This window comes from Cynara cardunculus, assembly GCF_001531365.2.
Source record: "Cynara cardunculus var. scolymus isolate 2C chromosome LG 2, CcrdV1, whole genome shotgun sequence".
NCBI classification, from domain to species: domain Eukaryota; kingdom Viridiplantae; phylum Streptophyta; class Magnoliopsida; order Asterales; family Asteraceae; genus Cynara; species Cynara cardunculus.
In genome coordinates, this window is record NC_037529.1 from 22,618,847 (window position 1) to 22,642,912 (window position 24,066).

Here is a 24,066-nt window from a genome sequence, read left to right on the forward strand (position 1 = left end):
AAAATAATTAATATTCATTTTATTTATGCAAAAAGGGTAGAATTGGTATTCAATTTGTTAAGTTATACACTATTTTAATGTTAACATATTCTAAAATATCATCCATCAATAAGTTATATCAAAATCATTAATAAAACACAACACATTCAATAATGTTTAATGAATCTTTTCAAAAAAGGAGTAATGAAAATGTTTTAGGATGAATAAACTATTTTTCTTAATTATTTCATAATATTACATAAAAATTATTGTCATATACAATACAATGAAATTCCATCATCTTAAATTTTTTTCTTCAATCTCGAATCAAGTATAATATTAAATTATTTCAACAGACTGAACCTATTTGATTAACTATATTATAATATATCACGACGAAACATGTTCATCGAGCGTCATTCATCGAGATAATGAAACTGTTTCACTATCACCCACAAATTTGCTTAAACATTTTGCAATGAAACATTTTAATCATCATTAAATAACTGCACCTTAATTTCATATTACATGAAACATTATTCAACCTCCAGTTAAATATGATATGAAACTGTTTCACTGGCACTGACCTATTTGCTTAACTTTTTTTTAAATGAAACCTTTGCACATTGATGCTTTACTAGAACCTTAATTTCATATTAAATGAAATGAAACTCTTCATTGGTATTAACCTATTCGAATCACTATTTCGTAATGAAACATTTGCACATCGAACATTTAAATGAACCTTAATTTCATTTAAAATCAAATAAAACTATTTCATCGTGAAACTAGTTATTCAACCTCGAATCGATTGTAAAATGAAAATAAAATGTGAAAATGTTTCACCGGCATTGACCTATTTTCTTAATTTTTTTTTATTGAAACCTTTGAACAGTGATGCTTTACTAGAACCTTAATTTCATATCAAATGAAATGAAATTGTTCATCGGTATCAACCTATTTGATTCACTATTTCGTAATGAAACTTTTGCATATCGAACATTTAAATGAACCTTAATTTCATATAAAATCAAATAAAACTATTTCATCGTGAAACTAGGTATTCAACCTCGAATGGATTGTAAAATGAAAATGTTTCACCAACATCAACATATTTGCCTAACTACTTCGTAATGAAACCTTTGCACATCAAACGTTTTTCATGATCATTAATTCCATTTTCACTAAAATGAAACTGTATCACTATTATATATTGAATCAATTACATAATAAAAAAAAATTGTTTCATTAAACAGAAATTGTTTCATCGTGATAAACCCATTTCATTACACCAATTAAACGAATCAACCTGAAACACAAAACTATTAAGAACACAATGAAAAAATTTCACGACTCTCGCCTAACTTAGAATAAGAATTTTTTCTTTACAATGACAATGTTTCATGATGTATACCATATTTATTGAAGACTCAAATAAGTCACTCATTTATGAAACYTCTTCATGTTATTTGATTCTCTTGAATATTTGTTTTTTTTTATTTCACTCACAGCAGGAAACCACGATTTCATCATATTATTGGCGTAAATCTTCATAAATTGAAACATGATTCAATGAATACCAAATATTAAAATCAATATTTTAATTATGTAATATCCTAAAAGAGTGAAACATTTCCTTTATTTTACGGTTTCTTTTATTTAATTCCTTAATTAATAGGAATGAATAACTTCCATAATTATTACATAAATGTACAAAATGACATAAACACTCTTATTATTTAAATTTAATTGAAAACAAATGGAATTTTCTGATTGGTCGAATTTGGTTCACACGGTTTTTAAGAATTGGACGGTTCGCATTTGAACCTGCCCCTATATATATATATATATATATATATATATGGGGTATATTTCAAATGCAACCATGTCCATTTGTACAACCAATGCAACTCAATTAATTGAGATATTTATAGAAATGATGAGAGTTTATTTCTTATGATTTGAATATTTATGGAAGATGACTAAAGTTCATTAATTATGATCAATACTTTATGTTAGGAAACAAACAAAACTTCTATGAAATTACATATTCATCGAATTAAATGGATGGTTAAGATTGAGTTGTATTGGTTGTACAAATGCAAAGGGTTGCATAATAWMTMWMYWRKWKAKWTATTATGCAACCCTTTGCATTTGTACAACCAATACAACTCAATCTTAACCATCCATTTAATTCGATGAATATGTAATTTCATAGAAGTTTTGTTTGTTTCCTAACATAAAGTATTGATCATAATTAATGAACTTTAGTCATCTTCCATAAATATTCAAATCATAAGAAATAAACTCTCATCATTTCTATAAATATCTCAATTAATTGAGTTGCATTGGTTGTACAAATGGACATGGTTGCATTTGAAACAAACTCTCTCTCTCTCTATCTTTATATATATATATATATATATATAGGGGCCTAATCAAATGATAACTAATTAGTTTGTCGTAACTGTGAGGTCTAATATGAGTCAATCATTTTATTATATTAATTGTGTTACCTTAATTAAGAAAAAGAGTGTATTAGTAATTTTGTTAATATTTTTCTTTAACGATTATCAATTAAAGAGATTGATATTGTTTTCTTATTAATCAAACAAATTATGGAAGTTTCTTTTTATGAAATTACAATTGAGAAAATAAATATATAATTCTTTACCGTTAAAACTTTTTGGGTATCACAGTGGTAAAATAGTGGTATCACAGTTGTATTAATCAACCATATATGGTATCATAGTGTGTAACACAATGTATTTTTTACGTTATACGAAGTGTATCACAATATATTTTTGTTGTTTTACGAAGTGTAACACAATATATTAGGTAATGTTTTCTTTACCAAATGTATCACACTGTGTTTTTTCGTTATTTTGTGAAACGTATCGTGTGCATCATGTGTTGATATGGTGTTCGTTGGAAAGAGGAGGTGTTTGACGGAGAGAGTTGAGAGGAGAGAGGAGGGAGGAGAGAGAAAATATAGAATGATTAAAATGCCCTTAATTAATATTTTAATTTAAAATTACCAAAATTATCAATTTCCTAATTTAACCATTGATTTGTGGTTGAGATTGGATCCCACAGTTACCACAAACTAATCAGTTCTTTCTCGAATGTACCCCTATATATGTATATTATTTATTTCAACTAAAACGGTAGTTCATAATTTCTTATTTCCTAACTAGGTTTATAATCTAAAATTGTTATTTTATGGAAGTTAATATGTAATATTTTGGATGTCAAGTCAAAATGCAATTACTTGATAAGTTTTGTATATTACTCGATATAATTTTATATTACTCAATATCTTTTGGTACATGTGACTTGAAGTTTTTTTTTGGATTTAATTGATTTTTTTTTTATTTTATGTTATTAGTTCTTATATAATGTTGTAGTTTTTTTGTATTAAATTAAATTCATTTTGATTTTAGGTTTATTGAAAATGTTTGAAATTTAAACATGTATGGTCTCTCACATATTTAATTTAAAACAACTTACATAAACGAGAAAAAAATCCTCGTTTTTCCGTTGGGAATGAGAATATGATTATATTTCCCGACGGGGATGGGAACGAGGACAGTGATTGAGATAAATAATCAGGAACGGGGACATGGATTAAGATCCCCGCCCCATTCCCATGCCTAAGCATGAACATTGAAACAAAATATTCAAAATCCAACCCAACACTTAAAAAAATCATTCCCAGCCTAATACTCTCTTTTCTAATCAACTTCGAATAACCTATTACTCAGACTTGGGGGCTGTTTGACAGTTGATGAATGATTTAGTGCAGAATAGTTAAGTGTTCCGAATGGTTAAGAGGATCAGAATGGTTAAGTGCTGAATGAAACAAGGTTGTTTGGTAGTTGTTCTCTGAATGACAACAAATTACCATTTTAACTCCACCGTCAACAACCTTGCAACCACCGTCATCAATTCAAATTTTCCGGCCATTGCTCTCTTCACCTTTAGCTCCATGATGAGACGGATCCCATGGAACACAAAAAACGACATCTCCCACGTGGGACTCACAGGTATTACATAGTAAAACATTAATTCGTGCATCAAACCGGAGACGATAAAAGTCGCCATGACCGCCATCGCAGTCGCCCATTCCTTCGCCGGAAGAACATATTTCACGGGTTTGTATACTGTGTGTGCAGGCTATTTGTTACCATGAGGTTCCATCGACGACCCCAGAAGTCTTGTAAGGAGGTCAACAGGTACGGCTCGTCCAACGGCGACGGGAGGTCCAACAGCGGCTCAAGCTCGACTCCCGCCACCGCTCCGATGACGGCGTTCGAAACGAATACCAAAAGATCAATCAGAATAAACATTATAAAACAATAAACGATTAACAAAACGTGAGGATTCAATTCGTGTTTGTAATTATACGCAAAATTAATCAGTAAGGGGAAAAGCATCGATTCAATCCACAGATATACACTCGATTTGTTTTTGGGGTTGAAAAATTGGGGTTTAATTTTGACGGGAAGGAAAGTGACGACAATGAATTGAATAAGGGATTTTGGTGGGTAAAGTGGGCCGTGATTGAAAGTGAAGAGGAGCTTAAAATTGGCCAGCCAAGTAAAGAAGGTGGCGACGGCGATGGTGAAGGTGGAGGACGGGAAAGATGGTGAGAAGGTAGAAGATGGGGAGGAGGGAGATGAGTCTGTAAATGCCTTTGGGAAGGTTTGAAGAGATGAAATAAGTAAGAGGATAGAGCCGTAACAATCACAGAGAAGAAGACGAGACCAGAATCCGCCATTGTCGACCATGGAACGAGCGTGGGATGAGACGACGGGGAGAGCAACAGGATCGTGGGATGAGTAGGCGGCTGGAGAAGTGGGAGGGTAAAAATGAAACAACTTACATCTGAATCATTTAGGAACACCCTAAACACAATCATTAAGAGGATATTGTCACCATTAAAAGGTTTTTTTTTTTTGCCAAACAGCTCCTGCCTCTTATAGATTAAGAGGCTCCATCTCAATATCACCATTAAGAGGCAAACAAACAGCCCCTTAACTGAGGTTCATTTATGCCCTACAATGATACACATTTAGCATTTGATGCTTTAATCAAATAAACTGAATAAAAAAAAGATACAACTGAAATGTGTTGGATTTGTCGAACTCTTAAATATTCAAACAAAATAAAAACCAAGAAAGAAAGAAAGTAAGAATCGATCATACACAATAACACTATAAACATTCTGGTTCACATACTCTTACCTTCTACATCAGAAAAATTTACGCCTAGATGTCGCTTCACGATTGGTGCACATAAGATCAACATCTTAACAACATTTCAAAATTGGGATCAAACGGTAGGCCGCATGAAATTGGTTTTCAAGCACCTGCTCCATTACTTAGTTGGAGTGTCATTCGTATGTTCATGGCCGCTAATTCCGCAGCCAAATACCTAAAAACGTATGGCATAGCGACGGTTTCCATACCTTTGCTTGTTTGGCAAGAAACGCACGTAACTTTTTTGGGTTCCCTTGCAGGGGGTAAACCTTTGGTCTCCCTCATTGTTTTTTTCTGACGTTCAATTAGTGTCGTCGTGAGAATGCTTCCACAAATGGAGCAGATATCGGCTATGTGATGATCTGAACTCGAGTGAAGCCTATCATGCAATAAATATGCAGCCCCGTGTGCAAGAAGGGAGTCACGTTCCATCTCCCCAAAACGAATACCGCCTCCCTTCTTTCTTCCTTTTATAGGCTGTCGTGTAACTTGATCTACTGTTCCCGTTGATCTAACCTGAAACCCGAGTGTTGATGATTTATCAGCTTGGAAAATTTAGAAATAATAACACTTCGTTTCAGGGGGAAGTAGTTAAATGATAGTAAATTACAATTTTCGTTCCTATGGTTAAGAAATTGCTCTAAAATGATATTATCACCGAGGGCACGTAGAACTTCCGAGTATGCAATAAAAAATGAGTGATAATTTTCATACTAGATTACTATCGCACTAGATTTTTTGTTGCAATTCTTGCATAAATTCCCAAAAAGAAACACTAAAAACGAGCGAAATATGATGTACGCAGATCTGACCTCTACCTTAAAAAGGAAAGCAGTTGTTCCCAAAAAGGATCACTAAAGTTTGGAAAAAAGTGAATTGGGACAAAAGTGCTGTTTGAGCATTTTCACCATAATGATGATCAATTCCCGACAAAAAGTCTAATGCAACGATTTAAAAGTCTATTACTCGATAAAAGTCATGGAAAATTAATAGTAAGAACTAATATGTATACAAACTTAGAAATTGCGGGAAAAAAACACTAACGTTGTCTTGCATTTTTGCAAATAAAGTTGGTTGGTTAGAAATGAAGTATGAAGTGCTAAATAGAAATTTGATATCGAATCAAATTTTAAGTGAAAAATGAAAATTTTGTGGATCTTAAAATGTACGATCTGATGACAAAGTAGAAATAGGAAGGAAATCTAAGAATGCTGTAAATTTTATCAAAAAAGATCACGTACCTGAAATTTGTCAGAAACCATATGCCGAAGTCTTTGATAATAAACCGGACCAATGAAGATCTCACATGTTAATTCCGTTCCGTAGACTCCACTGTATAAAACTTCCACACCGTAGTGATTAAACCCACGAGCAGTTAACAAAGAACCAAGTTCATCAACAAGTGAATCACTTTCATTTTCTGGGGTTCCATCCGGTTTCTTAACCGAGCTAGAGAAAGGTGTTGCATTCACAAAATTCCCATGCAAAGAACCTCCCTGTAACAAGACAAAGTTATGCACATTCTGTAGCAATATAAAATACCAATTTGACAAAAAATAACAAATAATGATTAAAATAGTATTGGCTGTCAATTTTCTTGCCAACACTTGATTAAAAATAGATTTGGTTATTCCCCTATTCATAGATTTGGTCATTCCATCACAAGGGAGAAGAAATTGATACCCATTCCATCCCATTTTCTTAAGAAGACAAAATCATCCCCATATATATATATATAGGGTTGGGCGCCGGTGAGAATGGAAGTTATCGTGAGTATTGAGAAGCGTAAGAAGGGATCTCCATCCTTGGACCAATCCTAATTAAAGATCAACACTAATTAGATGCACCAGATCGATTCCAGTGAGAAGCGCAATTCATGGGATGGGGGTGAGAATAAAGATGAACAAGGTCCAGATCCCTTCTTACGCCTCCCACCTTAACTCTTATTCTCACACGATCCTCCGTCTATATATATATAATATCCGTAATTTACTCTTGATTTAATAAATGGTAACTTACATATTTTTTCAATAGTGCATCTATAGTAACCAAGAGCTAATTGCTGTGCCCATGTAGATGTACTTAAGTATAGATGAGCTAAATTACTATGTGAGTACATAGGTTAGAACTCATTTCTATACTTAAATGTGCAGCAAATTAGATTGCTGCTGCATGTACAACTAACAGCATTATTTAAAGAAACAAAACAAATAATAACACACAGTTCCCAATAAATACAAAAGGGAGTATTAACAAAACCGACCCAGTAAGGCCCTCTAATATGTCCATTTTACTAAGGTGAAAATCAACCATATTTTGAAGTACCACACAAGAAGTTCAATGATACGGTTTAACTTGTAGCATGCACCAGAGGTAGGGCCTGTTTTCTTAGCAGCTAAATGAGCTTAATGGGACTCAGCTTATTCGGTCAGCTATACATGAACATATGGTAGTGGCTTAATGATAAAAAGTGACTTATTCACTGAGCTTCTATGGGGGAGCTTTATGAAGAAAGCCAAGTTTTTTCCAGACCTGCCCTTCCCAGTTAAAACATGCTCATTCCATCCATGAAAAAACCCTCCCAGACAGATTAATCCACACAGATAGCTTTATCCATACAGGACTTGATAAAAAACCAACCAAACAGCCCCATAGTTGAGCATAGAAATATACCTTTGCAGCAATTGATTCTAAAAGCATAGCAATTGTCATTCTTGAAGGAAAAGCATGCGGATTGATAATAAGATCTGGTCGCATTCCGGTAACTGCTGAAAACGGCATATCAACATCTGGCCAGAGTTGAGAGCATACACCTTTCTGCCCATGTCTACTGCTAAACTTGTCACCAATTACAGGCTTTCTGCCACGACGTAAACGTATGTTTGCCTGTTCAAGCAAAATGACAAGGCCATACAATGGATATTAACAATAACCATAAAAGATTAATATAGAAGTGATCAAAAATGCTTTTTGATTAATGTGTTTAACATTAACATTCCATGCAACTTCATAAATGTTAAAAAGTTAAAATTTGAACTATTAGACATAAATTTGAACATTTATATCTTCACTATCTCAGATCAAACTAAAAAGAGCAGCAAGAGTGTATTACTCATAATAATCATAACATTTTGTTTGATTTGATCTTATGCCCTTCTATTCTAGTTAAATATTAATGGATAAATGTAGCATTTATAATGAGATAGAGAGCCTGATACATTTAACAAACAAAAGTAGCAAACATAAAATAGTTGTCCATCCTCAGGTAATTATAGCAGGCTCCGAGCCCTGATACATTTAACAAACAAAAGTAATAAAACTATGCAATGCTGAAGTATAAAAAAGAAAATCACCTTTTGTAACTGCTTTTTGTTTTTCACATCCACTGCAACATAATCAACTATAGCAGGCTCCGAGCCCTTCAACCTTGCATCGGATGCCTTACTCGTCACTTCATTATACGTGCTATAATATGGCTCGCCTGGTTTTATCATCTGAAAGTTGGTAATAAGCACTTTAACAGTCGACATCGTAAATTCTGATGAAAAAAATACACCATAAGACATAAAAAGTGGAAAGCATAAGCAAACCTGCCCAATATACGGGAGCCCATCTGAATCGATGAATGAATGTGTTTCCGTTTTTGTATAGTTTCTTCTAAATACTCTCTGACCACGATCAGATTTGATCTTCTCATCAGCAAAATCAATAGACTCAGTCTGCAAATAGAATTCAGAGAGGTTATTTGATATCAAGCTTCCACTATATATGAGAGTATAATTGATATGACAGATAAAAGTAGGCCGGAAGTGACTTAAAATCTGGTTTCAGATGGATGCTCCATAAGACAAGCAATTTCCATGGACTCTTCCCAACACGAAGAAATTATATAGTAGGATTTTTCTCAACCMCCCCCCCCCCCCACTATGTACAAAGTAAGCCAGACATATGGCCTGTCTGTTAGCAGCTAAATGAGCTTAATGGGACTCACAGCTTATTCGGTCAGCTATATAACTGTTTGATAGTGGGTTAATGATATATATAGTGGCTTATTCAGTAAGCTTCCAGGGGGGAGAGCTTTACGCAGAAAGACAAGTTTTTTCAAAACCTGCCCCTCCCAATTAAAAAACACACTCCTTCCATCTATGAAAATGTTTTTCCCAATCTATATAGACAGATTAATCCACAGAGAACTTTATATATACATTACTTTATGGAAAATCAACCTAACAGCCCCATACACACTGAAAGAGTGATTTTCAAATATAAGTTACTATTTCGAACCAAAAAAAATAAGGAGGCTATCCACCTTCACAGTTAGATATACCAAAAATAACCATCGTACCCATAAGAGAATCACATTTGTCACTTTTGCCAAGAGCCAGCCAGTTGACCAAGCCAGATGGGATATTTAATTACAAAAGATGACAACTCTTATCTAAAAAACCCAATGCATCATTCTTTACGTTGCTGGACAAGATCTATATGGATTAACCAATGCCCTGAATTTAACAAAACCAAATGAACCAAGTATATCCCACTCTGAAGTAGAGTCGGCTGTCAGATCTACACAGACAGTAGAACAGTTCTTTCCATGAAGACCCGGGCTTGCAAAAAAGTGTATGGTGGGAAAAATGACGATTTTCTAAAAGAACATAGACTAGTAAATCATAAAGATACTTGTAAATGTACCTGGTAAATGTACCCATGAGCAAAACCACGATCAACAGATGACTTGTTTAACACCATGGCATCTTCCATATCATATCTGCATGACATAGATCAAATAGACCACCATTAATCAGGAAACAAAAAAGATAGGTAACTTATTCTATAAAACACTTACCCTGAATAAGCCAGAACTGCAACAATGGCATTTGTCCCTAATGGAGAGTCATCGATCCTGTATTTTTCATATGTAGCAGTACGGACGATTGGGGTTTGAGGAGTCTGCGATAACCAATTTTAAAAACACATAAAGAAGACATCTAATCATTTACAGTAATAAAAACTCATTGCAGCTACCAACTCTAGGCACAGTATAAATTATTTGCATGACTTGTATCCTTATAAGAATCTTATAACGAGTCCCTGTTAGCAAACAAAAAGATCTCAAACACAGCCGAACTCTAGAAAGATTAATAGCTTGCAAGTAAACAAAGACACAATGGAACTCTTTAGTAGTTCTTTGGGAGAAAAAACCTTCCAATAATGCTGAGCAAATTATATAACGAATAACTGAGCACAGGTGAAACCAGCACAAAGTTTGAACTAGACAATTGGGGATTATTATGAATCTAATATCTAGAAACAACAATTGCTAAATAGGTTACAAAAATATTGTGATACCAGGACAGAAGATTTAGAGTATTCAATAAAATCATAGTAGGAATTCAAAAAATGAAAGTATCAAATTCTTGTAACTTTGTAAAAATATATTAGGCAGCTATCATGAGTTCAGATCCTTGTGAGAATTACAAATCACAAAAAAGATATGTTAGGTATCTATCATGAGTTCAGATCCTTGTGAGAATTACAAATCACTAAACCAACGCACCATCAAGTACTAATAAACTGAGACCTAGCTCAACAGGGAGACCAAGCCCAAGAAGAATTAAAAATCATGTCAACTTAATTTATTGATATAACAGAAAATTAAGAGTGATGATTTATATTTTAAACAGAAATATGTGATCAAGTTTCAAAGAAAATAATATTTTGAAGTTAAATACATAATACACTATAGAATAAAAAGTATAAGTAGCCAGAGCATTGCAGCAGGTGTAAAATACACCCTTGAAGATACTACCCTTAGGCTGCATGGGAAGATTACTAAAAAGTTTGGTGGCTTTTCCATTCATCCAACACTAAGATGAAGAATTAAAGCAACAAAAAGATTCTTATAGCATAATGTGGTAACTTAATGAGAAACGACAATCAAATACAAGTCTTCCAAATACGTAGTAAAAGCCTTTAAATCACTTCCAAGTTTAACAATGTGACTCTCCGAAGTTCAGACTAGCAAAAATTATGATGAGACATAATTGGCTAGTATTACGACGTTTAGCATTCAAGTGTATGTTATCGGTGGTTAGTATTCTAGCAAAAACTGATCAGGTTGAGTAAAATTACAATGATAAAGACAGAAATAAGTGAATAATGTGACACCCAGTATTACAAATGTAAGACGCTGTTTGGCTGTTGTTGAATGGTTTCGTGCAGGATGATTAAGTGGTCAAAATGATTAAGAGGCTCTTATGATATAGTGCAAAATGAAATATGGTTGTTTGGTAATTGTTCAAAATGAAATTAGCGCGCTGAATGGTTTAGGGAGGCCTAAGGTACAAAATCATTCAAAGGGTTTTAGAACCATTAAGAGGCAGACTTATTTGCCAAACATAATTCACGTCTTAGCGATTCAGAGGCTGTCTCTTAATGGAACTATTAAGAGGTAAACAAACAGCCCTTAAGTGGCAATAAAGAAACCCACGTCTACAAAACAGACTTAAAAGCCATATCAGAATGACATAAATCAATTTGTCCAATGATTTTTTCCCATGTACTCAAAAAAATTATGAACGGTAAAAAGTAGCATTTAGAGAGAAACAGTTAACAATGGCACAAGAATGTTGGTACTTTTTACATAAAGATAGGGCATAGGTAAAGGGAAGCATAGAAGTGGGAAAAAAGACTAACGTAGAGATATGTATTGATATAAACGAACCTGAAGGTGATACAGCTTTTGATCTGCGCGACAATTGATCCCTTGTGAAGAGAAGCCCATTGTCTGTTTTGCCATCTGCAAGTCGAGAAGCAAGTTGGAAGTAAATCAATGAAAATTGTCACAATTTTGTAGAAAAAAATAAAATAAAATATCAAAAAGATGTCTAACAAACACAAAATCAGGACCTGACACTGGTACATATTTCTTGGACTCTGATTATGATCAGACCATGGGGTAAGATTACCAACAACGCTAAGTATTCCTGTTGGATGAATTTCTTCATGAGTGGCAGGAAACTCATTTAACCTTCCACCATTTCCTCCATCCGCACACTCTATTTCCATATAAACCTGCCAACACGCAATGAACACAAGTCCTAAATATTTTCTGAAAATGGCGAGTCTAGCACTGCACTGAGACTTTAGTTGTATGAAACTAAACATCAATGGATTTACCTGTTCAAATGGCCCAATCAATTCAATATTGTTGTTTCCTTCAGGAGGTAGAAATTTCTGTCTAACTGGTCGAACAAATCGTGAAGGACTTGTGAACAGGTACAGACCAGGGAATGCTCCCCCCATGCTAATAGGTACATATCCCACCTCCAGATCTTCAGGGATCTGTTTATTTATATAAATTAAGACCTGGAGAGCAATAAACAAAAAGAACTTTTGACATTGAACGGAAACAAACCGCTGAAGTCGCTGATAGCTTTAATTTTCGTAAGTGGCTGACAGCTTTCTCCACTCTATCAGTGGGTATAGCACCAACAACACGGCCATCAAGTAAAACATGAAGAACTTCTGGAGGACCAGCTTTTACAAGTTTTGGTAATGCAGGGATCATACCAGCCCCAACCAGAACACTCAGAATAGACTTCTGTATTTTTGAGAAATCTCTAATTATCCCTTCTGAATCATAATATGAGGTGATACCTATAATTGATTATCAACGCAGTAACGGGACAATCAGAAGAAGTAAAACATTAGATACAAATAATGTAGATTAAAAATGCAGAGCTCTGCCATCTAAATTTCATACATACATGCATTGGAGAAACAGCATGCATAGCTTCCTAGTAAAATGCCAACACCCAATGTAACAGAAAAACCACAATAATGCCATATTCTCGATAGAGAAGTTACCAAATATTAGAAATTATGATAAATTTAAGCATGATACACATTTTGGTAAGCCTACATGACAGATTCTAAAAAAAATAAAACCTTTGGTAGTGTCAGCACACTAAGTGTTGAGCGTCATTCTGGTATATGAAATAACCAACAGAGACGGAGACAAAGGAGGAAAATCAGAACAGCTCATATACATCTTATGGTAGTGTACACAGATAAAAATGTGCTTAATGCATTTAATTCCACATAGTAACAAACACAACTAGTTTGTGATAGAAGGCTTCTTGTTACAGTCCTCCATGACTTCCGGTTTTAAAGAAAATTATTATCAAAGGCAACAGTTTCAAATGTATAACATAAAAAGTATCAACAGATGTGTAAACTTACGACATGAAGCTGTCATATGGTTTAGCAGTCCACATGGAGACCCATCTGGCGTGTGAACAGGGCATATGAATCCCCAGGATCTGTGAATATGTGGAATGTACCGAGTGAGGGAGAGAAGGTGAGAAGATATGATACCATTAAGTAAATGAAAAGAACTGGAATACATGAACTTATACATACTCTGGCAACAACTTACGCACACTTGTGGTGCGGAGCCCTGCAAGTGATGAACCTCTATGAACAGCTCTAAAATGTGACACAAAACGTAGAAAATTGAGCCTCTCTGCCTGAACCGTCATACCAGCTTTCTAGCAAAGAAACATGGCACCTAAAGTTAATTTTACCAACTTATACACAGACGATCGCAACCATAAATTGAGCCTCATGCCCTTTTCTTTTACAACGCTACAATGAATTAGTTCTATTTCAGATGAGTTCATGAGCATTATAGAACATTAAGATTTTTCATGTAAAAATAAATTGCAATAATGATACATAAATAGCTTATTTTCATCAATATAAGCAGCTTATGCCTGTGAATTTATTAAGGAAGTATCCATTTAAACTGATAACATTTTCTACAAGATTAAATAGAGTAAACCGAGAAAAGCAGTACCTCTTTCAGATCAAGAGTCGACTGTGTAACCAATCTTCCAGTCTTTAGCATATTTTCAACAGATAGACCAACCTGTTTTGCAGGATTTTTATCCAGTGCCTTCTTCACATCAGCTACTGCAATAATCCAAGCCAAAAAGACATGAGAGAAATCTAACTTGACCAAAGTTCCATGTCTATTTTGGGTAAAACAACAGGCTTTGACTTCTACTACAGAACAGGACTAAGAAAATTCTAATGGCATGGAAAGCCAGAACAACCTCAACATCATTTGCTGCATGCCAATTTTGCATCAACTCATGCCCCACACAAAATAACAATTAACATTATAGAATATAAGCTACAAGCAGTATAGGCATCCAAAAGAATATCATAAGAGGTTGCTGTGTTAGTGTTTCACCGATAAAAAACCAATAGCCAAAAAATTCCATTGAATGGAGGAGCCATACAAACTACGATTAATAGTAGCATGCTTTTCTGAACACCAACATAAATGATACAACAATTGAAATAATAATGAGAAAAGACACAACAAATTCACCAAAGCAAAAAGACAATCCAAGAGCAGCAGGAAAAATGGAAAATTTTCTTTCTCATAACCCACATCAATACAAAGCCTTCTAATGATGTGAAAAGTGATATGAACTCCATTCCACAATTTATGTGCCATGGTGTTTACTACTCTGAATATTGCCATCATTCTTGTACACGGGAACAGGAAGTGTACCCCACTAATCAGGCAGCTACTTCGTCTCAAGAGTCAAGAATGCAACAAAATAATCAGAAAGCCAATTATGGCATCTCAGTTCGCTCAAACCTGAATAGTACTAATATGGCTCATATACCTACCTCCCTTTATTCTATTAAATCTACTTCTTAATCTGATGTTCTATTTAAAAGCACATTCCCCCAATCAACGCTAGCAATACAGTCGGGGAAGATCTCCTCGTTCTCACTTTCACCATTGAACAATGAGTAAAACCTCTGCATATTCAGACATCAGCTTCTCTATGATTCTCATCCTTGGTGTGAATTGGTCTAACTCTGTACTCCTTTTCCCTAGATTAGCAAAGTTAAAAGTGATACTCTTCAAACTTTAAGACTTGACCACCAAAGAAGATATATGGGGATTGTGCGATAATTTCATTTTAAACATTATCTACGGCTTGAAAATAAGTAATAGATTGGCATCGAACATACAGCTGCCGAACTCAAAGTTTTTCTTTCTATTTTTAGTTTCCTCTTGAAGCTGTCTTTTAGTTTTTAGCAGCCATTCCTGCAATTTTTCCTGAAAATGAGAAAGCAACGATGTTAATACACAAACGTCATGTTGAACATTCATTTATTAACAGTTACAGCCCTCCATTCCCCGCCTTAATCCTCAACATATATTATAACTAAAGAATACATGTGCAAAGAAGATGAGAGCAATTGCTAGATTTTATAAGGGAAATTAGATCTCCTTTTATCAGTTCATAATAAAAGAGATGCATAAAATAGGAAGATTTTTCATCAACAAAAATGGCCTGTGTAATCCATGCTAGTTGAGTTAGCTTACAAAGAACTTTCACCCTGGAACAAATCAAGTTCAAGAAGGGAATTCCTTGCAGGAAACGATATACTAGAAAATACCCATTGAGATTTATCATATCTTCCAACAGAAACTGCAGAAAATAAAAATCCATTGCCTATTGCCCAGCTAAAGCCAATAACTCGAATCCCAAATCATGGCCAAGGAAACTTTAATACACCAAATTTGATAATACATGAACCTTCCTATGCATAAAACTGTCCACCAATCTAGGTTGTTAAACGCAAAAAATTTCAATAAGTTTGGCTGACCCTTCTTCCTTTACTCCCCTACCTGTTTTCTTCTTGTATTTTATCATTGTTCTGGGACTAATGTCACCATCATCAAGAATTACTTAAGTAACGGGGTGTCCTCCCTCGTACTTGATGGATGTATCTTGTGTACTATAATTCTTGTATTTTTATCATTGTTCTCGGACAAATATCACCCTCATCAAGAATTACTTAAGTAACAGGGTGTCCTCCCTCGTATTTGATGGATGTATCCTGTGTACTATAATGCCCCTTGTTGTTCACCTGTTTTTTTCTAGCTTTCACTAAAAATTTACGAGTATGGTGATGAAACACATGTCCTGGTTAAATCTCAAGGTAACTTCAGAAATATATTGCAATGAAATTCCTCAGCTTTGATAACAGCTATAGTGGTGCGTTTATTGGCATGGAAGGTTATAACAATGTTTGTGACCACACTACTGTGTGCTTGGATAAACTTGTGCCATAGAAGAGCAAAAAACAGGTTGGTACACTGTCATGACAAAAGTTTCATCTGAGATGCTATAGGGAATCTGCTACCTGAGGTAGGAGTTCAACATGCAATGCTTCATGAACGATGATATGGAGTAGTAATGACCATTCATGATATAATTAAATGTTTGTTGTTAACCTTCCAACAACCTCAGAAGTATGACAAGATGTAGCTAATATTCAGAATTTTTAGTTCACATTTGGGATCAACTTGTATTTTTCTGCTCATTCACTTAATAGAAAAGATATATTTAAATTTTGATTTGATAGTCAAATGATTCAAATGTTTACTTTCCTGTTCTCTAACATGGAAAGGGAAGAGTATATGAGGTCTCACCTCAGAGACTGTGAATGGGCGCAATTCTAGCATAAATATTTATTATGGAAGGAAATGACTTCTACCTTAACATATATTGTAATCAAGTGACCTGGCAGCAGAACTTCCTGAGTTTGCAATGAATCAGGGTTGTCTGGTACAGAGGTTTGATCAATAAAAGAAAAAAGCTTCTGCACCATGAAGCTGGTAAAGAACATATGTCAGCACTTTAAAAGCCAAGAAATCCCATCCCTTACCCACAAACTGAACAAAGTAAAAACAAGAAACATGAAGGTTGCTGGAAAAAAGTTAAGATCATGCATAGTTGCTATGAAAAATATGTACGTACAACATTGCTGCCACATTACCACATAACCCAAGCAATAATAATAATGAGAGAGTTGCTTACATCAGCAGATTAAATTTATCATGATTGTTATCAAGATGGACCAATATGAATTCTCTTAAAACGGCATCAGCAACCTACAAAAAGAAGGAAGTTGAAGTAAGCTTACAAAGAAAAAAAGTTATATCACAAAATTGATTGAAAGATAGATCAACAGATAATTAAGAAAAGATATATATATATATATATACATACATATATATATATATATACACACACACACATTTACAGAGAGTCCTACAGGTCTCTGGCAAGATATCTGTGACATTATTTTACATCTTTTGTATCAGTGCACATATAGATAACTGAACCTCTTACAGAAGTAGTAGGACTTACAGCAGAGTGACTTTCGTTTTCCATGCCATCCATGAAAGGTTTAAAGTACTCTCCTAATTAAAATGAGAAAAGTAAATGGAATTTATGCATCTAAATATGAGTTGACTATGAAATATGAATAGGAACAGAAGGTGATAACAGAATAACAATTACCAATGTAATGCAGGCACTGAATGCGAGTAAAAAGAGACAGATCTCTAACTTCATTAAGAATGATTTTTGCCCTTTCACTCAAAATCTGAGTGCCAACAGAACCTTTTGCTTTCTCATATTTATCATTGTACACGGATATCAAACTCATGAAAATTTCATGATCAGTAGCATCAATAAGTGCCTGTTGCAAGGGAACAAGATAACCCATTAAGCAAATCATGTCAAAGAAGCAAAGGCAAATGTTCAACATCCTTAATGAAGGAGGAAGAGGAAAAAAAACATGAGAAACTTTTACGGAAACCCCTGCTATAATAATTGATTAAGGCATCATGCTCATGTGTCTACATGTTATATAGAGCACAAGAAATAAAGCGTAGATAAAACCAAGCTGTTTGAATATCTGATCACTTTCCAGCTGCAGCTTAAGTTCTTAACGGAACAGTAACTTAAGATCAAATCTAGAAGACAGAAAGTTAAAAGAACACCTCCACAACATCTAAGCGAATCATTATTGAGTTTCAACTGTTGAAGAATTCCTATGTAGACTGTATTATCATATGGCATCACTTTACAGACATACGGGGTTTAGGTATCAATAACCCGACAAAAAATAGTGACTAAAGACCATAGCATGTGCACTCCTCACCACCAAAGAAAAGAGGAACTACCTTTTGATAAGGCTTCCTTACTTCAAGAATACCTATATAAAACAAAGTGTATTGACACCTTTAATAGGAAGGCTGTGAACAGGTTTTCCAACAGGTCCAAGACAATCCCTCTTGTCGATAAAAAACCTTATCAATAGAGAATTTTCTCTCAGTGCTCAATCACTAAAATAGTTTGAGCTGAAGCATTGCCCAATCAATTCAGAGTTCAGTAGATGTCATGTACAATTACACCTATTGGAAAGCTAAAGACATTATAAAAACAACTACCTTTAAATATTACGAGTATGTGGATCATTCCATATGTAAAAACATTAAATTTGAACTTTAACAATGAACTAGCATCAAGATATTGTGCTACTGTTTCAACATAAAATTAGATATATAACGACCTTACATAGGCATGGTAAGTGTGTTAAATCATATCAAAACTCAACTGAAATAAAATAAAACGAATAACAAAACCAGCAAGAGATAAAAAGCATAAGCCAAACAATTCAAGTTAGTAAAACAATATCATACTTCTAAGTTACAAGATGAAACAAATAGCAAGCAATAATCCTTTTTAAATAAAAATGAGAAGTTCCCAAGTCCAAAAACAGTTTAGAAAAAGGACATTTAAGTCGGGAACAACTGCCAACTTTAGGTTCCTTCAACACCCTGAATGCTTGTTGATGAGTGTATATTGGACCAAGTCAAGTAAAAAGGAACATCTCCAAACAATAGAACAGTTGTATATGGAAAAAGAAGAAGAGAAGAAAGAAAAATAGGAAGCATATAGCTGCAGCCACATGGCCAAGCAAATTAAAACCTTAATAAACAAATTCACAAAGCAACAGACTTTTCTCCATCTAAGAGTAGACGACCAAAATAATATATTGAACAAATGTGCACTAAAAATACCTTCAAAACAAGTCCTATAGGTAACAAATTCTCCCTCCCTCGTATCCTACAAATGTCATACTAAAAATAGTCAGCTGTGATTATTTAAAGTAACCAAGGACTTTTACAAGACCAGAATCATTACTAACCGAAATCCAACCCTTGCACTCCCATTGCTAAGGTAATATAAATTGAGGGTTACAGCCGATTGATCTTCTCTAACACATCTGGGATAAGAACACAAAAAACCAACCAACAACTTCATAAATATACTTATTGTTAAATGTAAAGAAACTATCAGCATTGAAGCAAGAAGACCACATGATTCAAATATAACTATACAATGGCTTTAAAATTTTGAAAAACAAGAGCTTGTATTTGCTGCTGTCAATTCCAAAATACATTCATAAATATGGTTTATAGATGATCAATTGATCATATACATAAAAATTATGTATCCTCTGATCAAAGCCATGAAACCTGAAAATACATATTTGGAACCATCTAAAAAAAATATTCATCTACATTGTTAAATTATATAAAAGAGATGCCAAGGTTTCTAACTCTTTCTCCAGGATAGGTTGACAAAAGCTATATGATAATCGGGATTCAGAAGCTCTAGGAGAGCTTGTGCTCATAAAGACCTGAGAACTTAAGATCATTGTAATAAATTTGTACACTTACTAGCAAAAGGGTAAAGAACTGTGCCTTGCAAAATAATGAATCTTAGTTGTTCAAAGATCTTATAGTTCTATCATGCAAAAGAAGATGAGTTGAATTCTGTAATCATACTTCTAAATGCTTGTTCCAAAGAACCTCCTAAGAGCATATAGACAAAGACAAGCTTATCTTGCTTTTCTGTTCAAACACTACTTCCTAAATAATGGAATCTCTAAAAAACAAACTCAGCAGCTCCCATTAGACCCTTTTAAATGTACATCAGAACACAGTCTTAACACTACTGAAGCATGAAACACTAGTTGCTATCTTTCTAAAATATAAATAAAAACTAGTGATAAACTGCTACCTCATGACTCAAAAACTGCCTACAGTAGAGCCTTGTTCTTCCAAGAAATGATTAACAGAATGGTATAGAAAGAATTTCTGCCATTTTGCTCTAGGAAGGTAACTCACCTCCAAGCATATACCTATAGGGCGTTTTAGATTCCAGTTCGAGACCACTCATAGGGTAAACTACGCATGAGAATTATATTCTAAATCCACAAAAAAGAATGGAGAGCCCTAGAAGTAGTTACTCGGAGATCAGAAAGAAAAGAAACCTTATCACCACAGCTTTATCGGTAAATCCTTCTCGTCGATTGCGAAATGCACTTCTGGCCATGCTAGTTGGCTGCATATATGGAAATTGATGAGTGAGAAAGTGGCAAATATAAAGAGAAGAAAAATAAATAAGTAGAGAGCAAAGACCTATGCATGTTACAAACTTATTTGGCTGAGATCTTCACCACACCCTTTAACAGATTGTAGTTAGTTCTGTATAGCATAAATAGTAACTTACATAGTTTCTCTTTGGCACATTTAATAATCGGACAACCCTCTCAAGCCCGTTTAATATGAAGTACCTACAACACGGAATGAAGAAACCACATACGGTCATATACAAAAACAGTGATAACTAGAAGTAGTACGAAAGAAATTTAGAAAGATAAGCATGTAAACAAAGAGAACTCCACTGCATGCATCAAACAGAACGGCCAGACTGGCATTGGCCGTATAACTCTTGCTTTTCTTCAATGAATATCACTTGGAACATCTCCAACAGATTCCCCAAAATTTCTCCAAAATGGAGAACCAAAAGTCAAAATCTCCATAAAAAAAAATTACATTCATCTCCAACAGATTCCCCATTTTGGAGAATCCAACATTGATTATAATATTAAAATATTTCATTCTTCTAGTAAAATATTATTTCTCTCTCTAAATATTTATTTTCAAAGTTTCCTATTGGTGGTCTCACTTGGTGATCATTTTTGGGGCACAAAATTCAATATCTTTTCTTCCTGGTGGTATGGTCAAAAATTACCATCGAAGTATAAAATTATATAAAAGTCATCAACCTCTACATAACAAACAAATAAGTAAAAGTTTTGTTAAAAAAGATAATCTAGTTTGAACTGTGCCATTGTGTGAAACATGTTCTGGAGTTAAACCAATAGAGTAAGGGATGAAAACATCATAATATGATGATCATCTGAATGGTGGCTAGTGAATAAAGTGACAAACTGAACATCCTTTAATTCAGCAGCTAAAAATTTAAAGTTCCTTCATATACCATAAAAAAGGTAATAAAGTATAAAATTACTCACCCACCCATTTCTGATGGTTCTTCTTTACAAGCCACCAGCTTTTGATGATCAGCATCTCTGAGGTGACAAAGTTTAGACTGCAAAAAGTTTATAAACATTTTTAGCATCATCAAGTTGTTAACTGTATACATCTTAAACTTTAGTACATACTATAGTATATACTAACTACATAAGCAATAAACATAGATATGAGAAATGGCTTTGTGTGATCACACAAGGCGATCTGTATTTGCGTAATAAAACTAAGCACATAAGTCCATCTAGGTTCACCACAAGCCTACCTTACCTTCTTTTACCTATATGTGTCCACTCAAATCCCACCTTCCCCTTTCTTACAAATTTACTATCCTGACAACTACACGTATAATTTAAACAATTGCAACTGGAAGTCTTACAAAACAAGTATTCATTACATTTCTTCAACAGTCATTCATCAACTTACCATACTAATAAATTATATTCTTCTTCTTTTATTCCTATTTAGTTTTCTGTAACCACATAGGTCTAACATAAAAACAGCATGGCCCATCTAGAGCATATAAAGTTGAGGCGATCATTGGATAAAGGCCCCTGTTCATAATTGACTCGTTTAAGACGTCATTCCCTTACCTTTAACATAATTAATGTACCTTGCAGTTTCTGACTGAGTGCATACGGTGCAAAATAAATCAGTGGACATTCCCTTACCTTCAACATAATAGGAAACTGCCCAAAATTGATTTTTTCTCTTATAACAGCTCCACCAGGACCATCGCCATATTTGAAGCAGACATCCACCAAAAATTTACCAGTATATGAAATTTTAGCCTGTCTACACTGTAGTAAGAAAATAGAAATAATCCAATAAGTTTACATAGTTTTACTTTTCGGTGGAAGAGAGTAAAATTTTGTTGCTGCACTAGTTCTACCTCATACGGAGAGAGAGCTTCACGAAATGTTCCACGCTCCTTTTGCGGTGGATATAGCTCAGGTTTTTCAAACCAGAGTATGATGTGGGTCAAGAATGAAACAAAATAACAAAAATGTACATGCCACGCAGAATGGCTGGATAAACCAATCAAACAAGGAAATCTCTAATTGGCTCCTCAAGTATGAGACTTGTACAAAAGGTATCAGTATCACATTCCAGAACCCTTTTCAATCAACTAAAAACAAGCCAACTTATTCAGAAATTATCTTCTTTCTTCAGAAAGACAATTAATTCATAAACTTTAAGTTAATAAGTAGCCAACTGGAATCTAGAACGCCGCAAAAATAAACCCTAATCTGTAACACTTCTTGATAAAAAAAATTCCATGGAAATCAATATAGCAGTTAGTAGAAAGATATGTAGTTCAATCTAAAGAATATAAAACCTTCTAGTTTAACAAAATTAAAAAAAAACTGCAAATGAAGGTTTCTCAATTTATTCCAGAATCAAAATTAAATAAGTAATAAGAAGAAAATTACCCCAAACCAGAGTAATAATTCAAATTCTACTACAATAACAAAATTTTAAAGAAAACAAGCAAAAGGATATTTCTTAGCTTCAACTTGGTGTTAGGATCGACGACCTCGACGGGCTTTATGTTCATGAGTGCCTTCTCTAAACCATACTCGACCAAGTGATCGAATGAATGAATATGATGGCTGAAGAGCTCCCTTAAGGGCTCATAGTCGGGATCGCACGGTAGGTGTGGCGTCAATCTATGCCTCCCTGAAACCCTTGCTTGTGCTTCTGCTTTCATCGGCATTATTCCTAGTATGGAGGATGATACTGCAAATGCCTTACGGAGGAAGGTGAAACAGAATTAGGGTTTAGGGTTTTAAGTACAAAGGTTTTGTGGGTTGTACTTTTTGAACTTTTGGACATTTTGTTCATAGTTTATATAGTTTGGCCCATAAGTTTAAAGATTGTCATTTCAGCCCCCTCAAGCTGACGTTTCTGTTACACAACTAATTTAAAGCAAACTACAATTTTAGACCCTGCAGTTTGGCGTTTATAATTATTTTAGTCCCTAGTCTTCACAAAAATTTCTTGTCATTGTGGTTTTTGTTTCATTTCGCTTTTCGTCCCTATGACTAACTTCGTTAAATTACAGTTGTTAACTCAGGCATATTCTAAGCATTTATCATCTATACTATATTATAAAGTATTTGACAAAAACTCTTTAGGGTGCGTTTGGTATGCAGACTACATTCGGACGGGACAAAAAAAATAGTCTCATGTTTGACATGCCATGGACAAAAAATACATAGGATAAGATGGGACTATTTTTAAAATTCATGGGACAAAACTTGATATATTTTGTTCCACCAAAAAAGGTGGAACAACATGGGACAGAATATAAAATGACTATATTACCCTTATTTCTTCCATTAAAAAACCTAATTATCCCACCATTTGTGTTCTTCATCACAACCTCGTCTTCTTCCACATCGGCTCAATCGTCTACTTCATCACAACCTCGTCTTCTTCCACATCGGCTCAATCGTCTTCTTCCACCATCCTCCATCGCCTCTTCTCCTCTGCAATCGGTATGATTTCTCCATTTCTTCATCTTGCTTC

The 24,066-nt window shown here is 34.3% G+C and overlaps 1 protein-coding gene across 2 annotated transcripts; it reads right to left on the reverse strand.

Annotated features, from left to right (window-relative positions):
- Nucleotides 1-5,167: 5,167 nt before the first annotated feature.
- On the reverse strand, nucleotides 5,168-23,309 carry LOC112505773 (DNA-directed RNA polymerase I subunit 2). 2 transcript variants are annotated; one of them, XM_025109749.1, is made up of 27 exons: nucleotides 23,038-23,309; nucleotides 22,427-22,503; nucleotides 22,206-22,334; nucleotides 21,519-21,595; nucleotides 20,711-20,774; nucleotides 20,472-20,542; nucleotides 19,341-19,418; nucleotides 19,213-19,258; nucleotides 17,645-17,825; nucleotides 17,492-17,544; nucleotides 17,159-17,232; nucleotides 16,836-16,953; nucleotides 15,300-15,387; nucleotides 14,101-14,216; nucleotides 13,665-13,792; nucleotides 13,485-13,564; nucleotides 12,658-12,899; nucleotides 12,420-12,584; nucleotides 12,150-12,314; nucleotides 11,965-12,039; nucleotides 10,087-10,190; nucleotides 9,933-10,008; nucleotides 8,831-8,959; nucleotides 8,594-8,734; nucleotides 7,914-8,126; nucleotides 6,482-6,736; nucleotides 5,168-5,756 (listed from the first exon to the last, which is right to left on the reverse strand). In XM_025109749.1, the coding sequence occupies exons 1-27, from the start codon at nucleotides 23,249-23,251 to the stop codon at nucleotides 5,343-5,345; spliced, it is 3,573 nt and encodes a 1,190-aa protein (XP_024965517.1). In that variant the 5' UTR covers nucleotides 23,252-23,309; the 3' UTR covers nucleotides 5,168-5,342. The 2 variants fall into 2 exon arrangements, with proteins under 2 accessions (XP_024965517.1, XP_024965518.1); XM_025109750.1 differs by lacking the exons at nucleotides 20,711-20,774; nucleotides 21,519-21,595; nucleotides 22,206-22,334; nucleotides 22,427-22,503; nucleotides 23,038-23,309 and adding an exon at nucleotides 20,620-20,694.
- Nucleotides 23,310-24,066: the final 757 nt, after the last annotated feature.